Source organism: Wyeomyia smithii, chromosome 2 (assembly GCF_029784165.1).
Source record: "Wyeomyia smithii strain HCP4-BCI-WySm-NY-G18 chromosome 2, ASM2978416v1, whole genome shotgun sequence".
In the NCBI taxonomy this organism is placed as follows: domain Eukaryota; kingdom Metazoa; phylum Arthropoda; class Insecta; order Diptera; family Culicidae; genus Wyeomyia; species Wyeomyia smithii.
In genome coordinates this window covers 79,753,050-79,765,981 of record NC_073695.1, presented here as the reverse complement: position 1 = coordinate 79,765,981, position 12,932 = coordinate 79,753,050, and the positions used below count along the sequence as shown (strand labels likewise).

The following is a 12,932-nucleotide window of genomic DNA, read 5'->3' as shown; positions in this document are numbered from 1 at the left end:
GGAGGACGATGGGAAATAGGAAAAGTCAGTCACTAAGGCGTCTTGAGTTGAATGTGATACCGTGTGCCTCCGATTCCTCGACCAGTTACCGGTTGCCTTGCTGAGCCGTTTGGCATGCACGTGTGTATGTATGCAAGCATGCATGGGTAGCACGAGTAACCGGGTAACCAGAAGAGATATAATGAGGAGGAAAAATATGACTACTAGTGGCGGTAAAGCCAGCCGCCGCGGTCGTAGCCGTTAAGCTGCTACTACTAAGCGCAGTGGGCCAACTGAGTCTTATGGGGCTCTAACTATTCCAAAAGTGGCATTACGCCTGAGGGAGCGGCAACGGGAGGAGGAAGTTGTCTTGAAAAGCGTGTGGAAAGAAGGAAAACCTACTGAGGGCTCACCACAAGCGAGCGAACCGACAAGTATATAGGAAGCAAAATGGCGACTATTTCTAATGCAATATAAAATCGTAGAAAAGCCATATTGAAGGAAATGGTGTGGAGAAATGGAACCACGAAGAAAGTGGTAGCGGTGGTGAAAGAAACGAAGAAAAGCCTGTATATGGAAGTCAGTAATGTGAAGCATGAAGAAACGAACAAGGAACAGTAAATATGAGGTCGTTGCGAAGCGTTACTAATACACGGACAGAATTTTGGTTTGATCCGTTGGATTCGGAGAAAGGGAAACGGGTGCATGCGCATGGTACCTTTCTCTTTTCGTCAAGTCGCAGCCTAGCCCAACAGTGTGATCCGATGGAATGTGCGAAGGGGTGAGCGGAGGTGGCGGGTTTGATTAGTTTCATCTCTACGGTGGTACGCCATTCGAGCAATCCTATCGCACCAATACTAAGCTGTGTGCGCGCGCTGGTTCGAAGCAAACGGATTCGGAGACTTTATTTTTTTAGTTTCGGACGAAGTTTTTGCGATTACAACAGAATTGGTCGTTCGGGAAAGTATTGAGTCATAGGCTGACGTGAGTAGAGACATATGATCGAATCAACGAAAGCGAAAGGGGAAATGGCATTTTCTGCTCGCCCGTCTGTTGTTCACACCGTTTGGTAGAAGCAGTAAGAAGCGGTTTCTGGCTTTTGCGATGTGGCATTTTGACTAGTTGCAAGTCGGTATAATTTTGTTTGTTGTTGGTGGGTTTGCACCATCAAACAATTAATTTATCTCTTATTATGATTGTCATAATTAATATGTTATCTGTACTTGCGATTAAATGGGTTTCTGCCATGTAAAACACTATTGTTTGTACAGGTTAAAAATATAAACCAAGTGAATGAACAACAAAATATAAAATAACTACCATGTGTGCAATTAAAAATTGCATATGTCAACCGTTTCTAGATAATGCAGCAATATATTTACTGTTGGAGTAGACTTATGGCAAGCAACTAAAGTGTTGAAGCTGTTTTGAAGTTTTCTTACTCTACAACAATCACGCTCAGAGAGAAATAAGAGTATGTACATGTAAGCTCTCTCGCTCCTCTTCATGTCAGTTTTTGGGTTCTGTTAATGCATAGTCAATTCCGTTCAAAATGGCGTCGAAGCAAGAAGCACTGCGCAAGTGCATTGTACAGCTCTAACTAAAAGGAACAAAAATCTTGGTTAAAAGTTCACGGCAAACCTAATTAAAAGCCAAAATCATCCGGTTACGATTGTGTATGATTTCCTGAAAATCTCAACAATGATTCGCCATGAAGGTAGTGGCCAAAGTAACGGACAAAAAAGGACTTCGTTCCTCTCATATGGTTCGAGCCCAGTGGTTTGGCTATCAATCAAGATGTTCACCAGAACGAATGTTTGAAGAAAATTTTGATTCCATTTCTTCAAAAATACCATGCCGATGGAAGGCTGGTTTTTTTGGCCAGATAAAGCATCATCACCTTTCACAATCACAAAAACACAATCGTTCCGGAACAACCATTCGACAATATACGCAGCCCAACGAATCTGCTTCAGTGTCGTCCAATCGAAGATTTCTTTGGAATTTTAGGTCCTCAATGTACAAAAATTACTTAAGAGCAACGAACTGCAAACAGTTGGTTGGTAGTATCAAGGGATGTATTCGAAAAGTCGACGTGTAAGCAGTACAATGCTCTTTTTCAGGCATCATGAAAAAACTTTTTCGAAAAGCCAATTACAGGCCTTTCTCAAATGTTAATATTTTTTTCACAGATAAAAAATGTATTTTCATGAGAAATAAATCAGTTTCTCTTCAAGCGCATCTACCTTTATTTGACAGCAGTAGAAAAAATCCAAAACTTTAGTTGTCACCCGTTATTTGTAACATTTTTTAACTCAGACAATTTACCGCGGATATGGCATCAGTGACCAAGTTATAAAGTAGCCAATGCTAATAATGAACACGGGCTGAGGATGTGATTTAGACTTAGGAAAATTTTTCTTCGTCCAGACGGGATACGAAACCGCAATCTCCGATGTCTCCGGCATGGTGTTTTGGTGAATGGTGAAAATGGGAGTTTGAATGTATTTTTTAATGTTAAAACAAATTTCACTCCGCTGGTAATGGGCTTAGGAGTAATGGTCTTACAGAACAAAGAGCTGTAAATCTTAATAAAAGCTAGTTGAATTTTCGGATTTCCTATGTAAAACGCAGTGTTCCTTTTTTGCACCATCATTCTTACTTATTCCCTCATTTACCTTATGTCTTACTTACTTTATTAGTTACTTAGTTACTTACTTAATTACTTTCTTACTTACTTACCTTCTTAATTACTTTTTAAATTACATATTCTTACTTACTTACCTTCTTACTCATTCACCTTCTTATTTACTTGTCTTCTCATTAGCTTTTTTTCTTACTTACTAATCTTTCTATTTACTTATCTATTTATTTGTTTAACTTTTTACTAACTTGTCTATTAAACTTTTAACTTAATTACCTTTTATTGAGATGCTTTCTTACTTACTCACCTTCTCGCTAACTTACCATCTCACTTACCCTCTTACTTACGCACATTGTCACTTACTTACCTACCTTCCGACTTACAACTTGCTCACTTAAATACTTACATCTTACTTACTTACTTACTTGCTTACTTGCTTACTTGCTTACTTACTTACTTACTTACTTACTTACTTACTTACTTACTTACTTACTTACTTACTTACTTACTTACTTACTTACTTACTTACTTACTTACTTACTTACTTACTTACTTACTTACTTACTTACTTACTTACTTACTTACTTACTTACTAACTTACTTATAGGGACACAAAAACCCGCGAAATGCCGCGAAAATAATAAAAAATCATGATCATGAAACATTTCAATTTGCAACCTACGAGATTCATGAAAACCAGCAACAAGGATAAAGCTTAAGATTAATGGGCACCTAGATGGCAATGGAAGGTCGTTTTCTACGCAACCAATAAAATGAAACAGTACTACAACCGCTCTCTTACAACGCGATTTTGTCAGTCCTAATTGAATTTTGCGATTGATGACGTGCATGATAGAATTCCTGAGAGTGCAGCCATAAAATCCAAGTTGAGAGATGAGTGAGGGAGGCCTAAAAACCAGCATCTTTTTTAAAATAATCGACAGTGAGATTGGTATTAAAATTTTGGCAGGTATTCGAATCACGGACGTTTTCCTAAATCTTCCCGGTTGGCATTCAAATATTTATCGATTTCCGGAAACTCGGTAGGTACGGAACGCAGCGTGAGCCAGTATAACATGAATAATACGTGCCTAGAGACACCACAATATAACAGAAAATAATTTGACCCAGAACGTGCTTTAAGTTAGTAATGCAAAGAAATTATGGATTGTGCGGTTAAATTACCGTACATTAAATTAAATAAAACAGTTGTTTCTTGTTTTTACCAAAGAAAAAAACACTTTATTCAGTATTTTCTGAAGAAAAGGCCGTGAAACTACCGCGGAATTCAAATATTTTCTATTTTGCCACCCGCGAATTCTCAACTTTTTTGCCGCGAATTACCACTGTCTCTACTTACTTACTTACTTACTTACTTACGCATTTACTTACTCACATACTTACTTACTCGTCCACTTTCTTATTTACTTACCCACCTTTTTACTAACATACTTTTTTGATTACTTACTTACTTAACTTATTTATCTTCTTACCTACTTATCCTTTTACTTGTCCACTTTCTTAGTTACTTACCTTATTACTTGCTTACCTGCTCAGTTACTTACCCACCTTCTTACTCACTTTTTTACCTTCTCGCTTACTTATTTACTTATTTATTTACTTACTTACTCACTTACTTATTTATTTACTTAGGAGCTATCCACATACCACGTGAACAGAATCATAACGATTTTGAACCCCGCCCCCCCTCCGTGGACAACTGCTCATATAAATTCTAAAAGTTTTGTATGGACCGTGGACAATACACATACCCCCCTCCAAAGCTGTCCACGTGGTATGTGGATGGCCCCTTACTTACTTACTTACTTAGTTACTTACTTACGTTCTTACTTACTTACGTTCTTACTTACTTACGTTCTTACTTACTAACCTTCTTGCTTACTTACCTTCTTACGTGCTTACCATTTTACTTACTTACCTTCTTACTTACATACCTTCTTACTTACTTTCATTCTTACTTACTTACCTTCTTATTTACTTACCTTCTTAGTTACTTACCTTCTTACTTACTTACCTTCTTACTTACTTACCTTTTTAATTACTTACCTTCTTACTTACTTACCTTCTTACTTACTTACCTTCTTACTTACTTACCTTCTTACTTACTTACCTTCTTACTTACTTACCTTCTTACTTACTTATCTTCTTGCTTACTTACCTTCTTACTCAATAACTTTTTTTTTACTTTTCTTCTTGATTACTTACCGTCTTACTTATTTACTTTCTTACTTACTTACCACTCACTCACGACTCACTTTCCTACCACTCCTCCAAAATTTTCTTCTGGCAGAAGGATGTGGGTTTGTTAGAAAAATTTGAATTTTTAGAATATTAAAGAGTCAGATTTAGAAAGAACAGAGAGTCAGATTCAGAAAGAAAGTAACCTAAATCAATGACTATCATGTAGCAAAACGGGATTAGAAAAACAGTGGTTTGGTGCGTTCACGTCACTCACTCTCAACACGGGCTTCGCTGTTGTAGGGATATGAGGGGGGGGAGAAGAATATTGAAGAGAGAGAATGTAAAAGAACAACGTAAAAGATGCAGTGTTTTGCTGTTATCATTAGCGATACCGTTTATCGTGCAAGGCAAATTCTGTTTTAATAAACCGTTGCGTAGTTCACTCAATAAAAAATTTGAGGACAGTATTTGAATCGTTGTTTAGCCCCTTCCGAACGAGCCCACATAATAGTGTGGGTGGAAGGTGATTAAAACAAAACCTTCTTTCTCGCTCTTTGAATGTCAAATTCATTGTTTTATTACTAACAACGCTAGTGGCGACATCGCAGTTGCAATGAAAAATAAAAAAACCGGAGTAAGCAGGTGTAATTATATAAAAATAATTTCGATTTCGATTTTGTTTTTCGTCAATTTTTATCTACACAAGTGTATGGGCTCGGTTGGGAAGGGTTCCCCATACAATTTTCCAGCTTGTGCAAAAATTTTTTCCCTAAGAAAGACATAAAGTGCTGATACTAGACACCTTGTTTCCCATGGATAACAGCGACACCGCATGGCAACGATATATTTAGGTAACAAAAAAGAGGAGCGATAAGGTTTCTTTTTTTTGATAACTTTAAGTGACAGGGATAAAATCAAGAATTGAAAAGCAAGAAAAGGTCAGAGAGAAATGAGATTTTTTTTCTCCTGTTCTTCGGTAGACTAGAATTAAATAGAAATCTGTCAGCAAAAGACTTGATTTTGGCCGGTTGTTATTTTCTCTGCACACCCCAGGCAAAAGTCCAATAATTAACTTAGTTTTTGCAATCAAGCTACAGGAAGTCGTGCCTCGAAGCGGTAAAAGTCACTTTGACCAATAAAAAAGCACGAATTTTCGATATGGATTTTTTATTATACCAAATGTCTTAGAAATGCATAAATTATGAGATCTAACGTGTCTCAAAAGAATTTATTTAAATCAAAATTAGAAAATTTTTGAATTGAAAAACTTCCGGCTGTGCTTTTTATCAGGTAAAAGTAATACTTTGACCGCTTCGAGGTACGATTTTCCGAAACTGAAATTTTGCGTGGGGCCTTTTTCTAGAAGACGAAACTTTTGAGCCCGACAGCTGAATGAAATTCGATGGTCAAATTTTCCCCATTTATTTCTTTGGCACCCTAATGAAAAGGGATGCCAGTAAACTCTCTGTCATTTTTTTATTATATCAATGCGCCGAAGAACTGGATAGTGGATATCATAACGCACGAATGGAAATAATTTAACAGAATTGCTTTTTAAATATACGAAACTGTAAAAATATTAGAAATGCCTTTCCACGTGCTTTGTTCATCTTTCCCTTGTGAGAAAACTTACTTTATTCATAGATGACAAATAATTTTAAGCTCCTCAGAAAAATATGATGGCATACATTGCATAGATGTTGTGCGTCCTACAGGAATATAAGATGAATATTGTAATGCTGGCAAATTCATAACTTTTTAACCTCTAGAAAAATGGTTACTCTCTGCAAATGTTCTCCTGTACCAGTTGAATCGACACGTTCGAACACAGGATAGCAACATATGCTAGAATCGAATGCAGCGACACGCGCAATCTTTCTTAAAAGGTATTTTTTCTGCAATAGAAAAATTATCATTTGATGATTGGCTTACAGTCCACGGGCCTGCGCAACCCACCCCGTCAGTCGTTCCTGCCACCCAGCCGGTGCGGTGCGGTGGTTCACGCTGACACACTGACCCGTTCGCGCTGGTTTCGCCCTGGCTAGCGGAGCGTGCGAGCGCGCGTATGGACAACGACGACTGCGGTGGTGCCCGAGACTGCATAGAATATGCATATCAGCCAGTCGGTGGCCAGCCAAGAACTTGATCTTGAAATAAAATACTGTGCAGCGCGGTTGCAATAACCCGTCCCCTAGCAAGTAGCGCACAGATCGCGCTGCAGAATCGGTCCCAGTTTTGTAATCGAACTCAGACTTGCAGTTGTAAGCTCTGTATGAGATAACAGCGTTAAAGTCGCGACCGTATCTCGCATTCGCGCGTCCTCCTATCGCCCGTCTATGTACTGCCGACTGACCGACGTGAGCGCCGTAGATAGGCCCGGCTTGTGTCTGTGTGTTTATGCTTCAGCTCTAATCAAATGGAGATTTTTTGTCGTTTTTTTCCTCATTGTCGTAGTCGTTGTTTTCTTCTGTGGGGTGAACTACGAAGCGGCGAGCGCGAAGAGGCGAAAAATACGTTAATATAATGGCATTAAGTAATGCTAATCAAACGGATTGACATGAGCAAAGCTCACTTTCGATCGCGATGTTGACTTGCACGATGCAGCAGTGTTGGTGATGATGATAAAATTGCTGCACACAGTGACACACACGTTGCTGAATACCTGCTTTCCCGTTTGTTAGGGTAAAAGAGGATATATTCGACTTATCGTAGCACAGCTGGACTTCCCTCGGGACGTTTTCTGGACGGCTTGATCGTTTAATGCACCGTTGGAAAATTTGGGCTAACAGCAGCGAACGGATTAGACCGAAATCATTCCCCCTATTACGTGTATAGTAAACGAGTTTGATCGCGCGAGTTGTGATTTTTTACTTAGCACTAGCGGTTCCGGTATCCGCAGGCTCGAAGATCAACGCTGTTTGTGTGTGAGGGTGTATGTGTTCGTTTGCGAAAAGCCCACACTAGTTCAGGCTGCTCGAACGAACACTCGTCTCTTGGAACGGGGTGGGCAACATGTATTGGACCTCGAGCACTAGCAAGCACTAGTCCAGGTGAGGTATTCGGACTGTTTTAAACAGCAGTCGAAGCATGTGTTTACTATAAACATTCGACCGGCGGTGTAGCTGTGTGCTTTTGTCACTGTTGTGCGCAGCACGTCCGAGTTTTCCCCGCGCCCGCTGGCATGGGTCTTCCTACCATGTTGCGCCCGGTGGGGGCTACCTCGCGCGTTCCATTGTATATTATCGTGCAAGTTGTGCGAGCAGTGCTACTGATGATGATTATGATGACGACGGTGATGATGTTGGAGGCAGCTTGGTAGAGTAGTAGCTAAGCGAAAAGTTTTCAGTTTCAATATACTTTCGTACGTCAGTCACACGGGGAAGTGCTCGCGCGCTCGCTCGCTCGCTCTGGCCGGTTGTTTTTGCAGCAGGCTTTCAGTCGCTCGGTCGGTGGCTCGGAGGCACCGTGCGCCGGAATACTTCCTCTTTCACTCTCACTCTCACTCTTCACACGGTTCGCGCATTTCTCCTACCCCTTGACCAGTTTGTCGTCGTCATCGTCGTCGATGGGTTCGAACGGTACGGAACTTCGCGGAATAGTTTTTGGGCTGTGTGTTTACTCTAGCCTTTCTTATTTCGTTGCTAGTGTGTGGTGAGGTGTGTATGTGTTGGATAGTGCTGTTTGGCGTTTTTTTTTGGCAACACGGTGGGGGACCCGCACACGTTTGCTTGCCGTTCGGTGGCCTCTGGAGACCCTTGAGACAGTATTGTCCGATGAGTCGGGATCCATCGATCGCTGGAAACGCGCGTGCGTGAAGTGCTTTCTCCTTTGCTTTGCGGTATACCGTATCACCAGAACGAGGACCTTGTGTAATATCTATCGACCGAACGGTGGGGAGTGGGAGAGAATCCATTCATCCCGAGAACCATTTTCGTTCTAGTTCTTCAGCTGACACCTGAGCTTATGAGCAAATGTGTATGTGTGTGCGTTGGGAACGAGGCACGTTTTGTTTTGATTTTATGAAATGCACAATAAAACATACGGTACGAAAGATTCTTGAGGTGCAGAACGACAACAGCTGATTAGAATAGTTTGTTATAAATGTGAAGTGGCTGGTGACAGTAAGAGTCATGATAATTAAAATTCTAAATTCCGTCAGTCACAGGAAGCCCGCTACTAGGGGCTAGGTGTTAGTGTGTCTAAGCACGAACGTCCAGAATAATCGCTCCTGGAAAACTTGGGAACATTGGGAAGCAAGTCACTTCAGTGCAGCAAGCTCCGATAGTGTTGACTGTGTGGTATTGGTGAGAACGTAGTGTTGATAGAGAGTGCGCATGCGGCCGCTGTGTGATACCTTGCTGTCTGCTGCAGAGCCGGAGATGCAATTTGATTAATTAATATAAACAGATCTTTCTGAACAGCGCCGTTTCGGTGCGCGGTGTTGCAGTGAGGTGCATTGTACAAGGTGGGGACGCTCCCCCGAGAGCCCTTTAGAACCTCCCGCTAGTAGCAGTGTGCGCGTCGTGCGATCGTAGTGTGGAAGCTCCGCTTTAGAATGGAAGCTAATTTGAATTGAAAAATGAAACGCATGAAATAGCACGTACAAGGTCACATGGATTTGCATTCACAGGAAAAAAAAGAGTGTTAGCAACCATTGCAAGCTACCGCCTAGGGAAGTGTACGCGTGCGGAACTTGTGTCGTTGTTTGATAACTAAGCGTGAGATAACTGATCTAGATCAGTGCCGCGAGAAAACAACTGAGGAGGCGCTCTGAATCGCGCTAATTCACCAAATGTTTTTCAAGTTTGACAAGTGTTTACCGTTCTCTTGACGAAAATAATCGCGGCCTTTGTTGGTCGCACGAAGGCAATGCCTTGAAGAAACAAACCGCTTCCCACCGTTACCCGTTCGGTTTCATGTTTCCCGTTGCCCGAATGTGTGTGCCCGCATGAACCTAAATTTAGAGTGAACCCTTCCTTCCGTTTAGGCAGCTGGAGTCAGCAGTTTGTAGTATGGTCTTGTATGAACCCGAAATACCAGTTATTAGGCGATTGGACGCATAAACCAGGTTATACACGAAGAAAGGAAGGGAAGAAAAAATTTAACAAGTGAAAGCATTGTGCACTTAAACAATTATCGGCAAACAGTTAGTGCTCGCGACAAGTAGAAAAGAAAAGACGAAATCGAAGAACGCGCGACAGCCTTTATCCGGTTTGGTGTATTTCCTCCGTTCTGATCCCGGCCTATAAATGAATATGGAATTCCAGCCGCTGCCACCGGTTTCATCGATGAACATTGGTCCACCGACACCTGCTCCGTCGCCCCATATACAAATTATCCCGAATGGGTCCGGTAGTGCAAACGGGGGTACCAACAACAATACCAACACGGTGGCCAATCAGCTGCTCAATTCGATGCCACCGCCAATCCTACCGGTCGGTATGCCGCTGCAGCAGGTGGTTCACAATCTGCAGCAACTGACCAACGTTAATGGGTTGGCTCAGCAGCATCACCAGCAGCAACAACAACAACAGCAGCAGCATCAGCAGCAACACCAACAGGCACAGGCTCACCAGGCTCTGCTCGGATCGAACAATACCAACGGACTTAACGGGATCCATCAGAACCAGAGCCTGCCGCCGACATCGCAGCTTCTGCAGGCAATTCATCACAACACGAGCAACAACAACAACAACGGCCTCAACAATAACAACAATAATAACAACAATTCGATCACACAGTATCAGGTGCAGCAGCTCTGGAGACATCACGCCTATCTAAACGGTAATGTGTTGCATTTCCCTATGCTGTCGTTTTTTTTTGCGGGCGGGTAGAAAGGGTGAAACGGAGAGAACCGCGGGGATCTGAGCCAACATGGCACATGTTTTGCATGATTGATGTTCTGAAGAGCCATGGGTGGTTGCAGGTTTTATTTTCTTTTTGGTCTATCCTTTTTGATGTAGGGCAACTCATCAGACTTATTTCAACCTACCCGATGATGATGATGATGATTTTTTTTGCTTTTTCAGTAGCTCAAATTGAAGAGAATGTACGAAACACGTTGAAATAGTTAGGCCTCTGCCAGACCGAACGCCAACGCGAGCGATCGGGCGAGACTTCTGCCATAGGTTAATGAACAGCTCTACTTACGGCTGTTCATTCATCCACGGCAAGAATCCCGTCCGACCGCTCGCGTTGGCATTCAGCATGGCAGAGGCCTTAAGGTTTTCGGGGGAGCAATAAATGAAAATAACATTATCAAAGAACTTCTTCTGTACCTTTTTTTCTCTGTTCACATAGTCATCCTATTGACTTCAACGATCTCTCCTGACCGGAATTTAAGTGGTTTGTTAGATTAGCATCTTAACTCGGGATGAATTGCGAAGTTGAACAGGTTTACAAAAGCAATAGTTTATTACCATTCACTTACACTTCTAAGTTTTAATGCATTTAAAATTTTTCGTTTGCTTTCTGCGTCCATGAATGTACTGATTACTGATTATTTTGAAACAGTGCGACTCGAACTATTTTGCGGTACGATCGCATTCTACCAACGGTTCAGGGCATAGTCATGAACTACCGAGAGATATTGGAAATTTTACATTCTCAACTAGCAACATTATGAAGAAGGCTAAAGTTCCACCTATTGCGGTAATTGCTGCAAATTCCAAAGCCTTTCGTTCAGTTCAGAAAAAATGTACAAATTTCGTGCTTATTATGCCAGAAAACGAGAGACCGTTAAAGGCTGCTTTGAAAAGTCTATCAAACAATCTAACCGTTGATGAAATTCAAGGTTGTTTAACAGAATTAATTGATTTTCCCCAACCATGTAATTTTGGTGAAACGAAAGGCAAAAACGAAAATTATTGAAACTGGAATACATCAGACTTTCGTGTTTGGTGCAGAAAAGTTACCCAGTTTTGAATTAGGTAGTCCCACTCCTGAGAAGATGGACTACCTACAGCAATCCATGCTACAGTTAATGTTTGCTTTGTTGAACTATAACTCGATGTAGAAGGTTGTTCAAGTAGGTAGGAAATCTACAACCTAAATTGTTATAAAAATGGAATTCAGCTTTCAATGACTTTGAATAATGACTTTCAATAATGCTGCCAAATTTTTATAGTGAAATGCTCTTTCTTTAAAAACCAAGTTTTCCACGATCGAGGAAAACTTAAATTTTAATAGATTAGGGAACATATTCTAAGCAGTTTTAGGAACCGCCTGCGTACTGAGACGAAATACTCGAAATGTGTTGGTTGAAATTCAAACAGAAATATATCAATCTGTTTTCTATCTTTTTCTTTGTCAGAACTTGTTTTCGGATTGTAAAACTAAGTTAACAAACTTTAAAAATAATTAACCCTCTAGTGCCCAGTGCCGCCTCTAGACGGTATTCAGTTGAATCTCTAAAAAGCTTCAATGAATACTTAAAAAATCTTTATAAAGTTTCAAAGTGATTTTTTCGAAGTACGTCTGAAAATTAATTTGGGTACTAGAGGGTTAATTGCAGTTACCAATCGAGGATCACTATTCCAATCTCCCCGAACCTATTTTAAGCACTTTCCATATGTTCTGCAGGCGAATTTTTTCAGTACCCGAAGTGGTGCCTGAATGGCTGCAATATAGGTCGATTTGTTTCTATTGATGTTTGTTCACAGATTTCTTTATGATTAACGGTATTTCTTATATTCGTAGGACAGCTAGACAATCAAAGTTTTCGTGTCAATCATTTAAATTGTCGATATTGATCAAAATTCAGAAGTTGCAGGCCTGTTTTCTTCGACTGATTAAAAATTATCAGTTCTCGAGGCTCGCGTGAAGGTTAATACACCAATTATTGACAATGAACTTCTACTTCTTAAACGTTTAAAGTTATTTTCCAAGGATTACAAAAGGAAATCAAATATAGATTTACTCTCTTGCGAAATGAAAATTTCATTGAAGAAATTGAACAACTAAACCATATTTAAAACCTTCATAGAAGCTTCTTGAGGAACCTTTAAAGCCCATTCCAGTCCTCCAGGCTTCTCGTTTCTCCTGAGAAAATCATTCGCGTGTAGAAGAATATCTTTCACGTCGCAAACAACGGCTCTCACACTGGAAG

The 12,932-nt window shown here is 40.7% G+C and overlaps 1 protein-coding gene across 7 annotated transcripts in view; it reads left to right on the top strand.

Annotated features, from left to right (window-relative positions):
* The window catches only part of LOC129723324 (hepatic leukemia factor), a 298,812-nt gene that overhangs the window by 192,142 nt on the left and 93,738 nt on the right, over nucleotides 1–12,932 (top strand). Inside the window, exon 1 of one of the 7 annotated variants that reach the window (XM_055677494.1) lies at nucleotides 8,210–10,609. The exons of the other annotated variants lie outside the window; for them this stretch is intronic. Within the exon in view, the coding sequence (XP_055533469.1) occupies nucleotides 10,075–10,609 (535 nt within the window). The 5' untranslated portion in view covers nucleotides 8,210–10,074. Of the gene's footprint in view, nucleotides 1–8,209; nucleotides 10,610–12,932 lie in introns of those variants that run through there. 7 annotated transcript variants of the gene reach the window in all.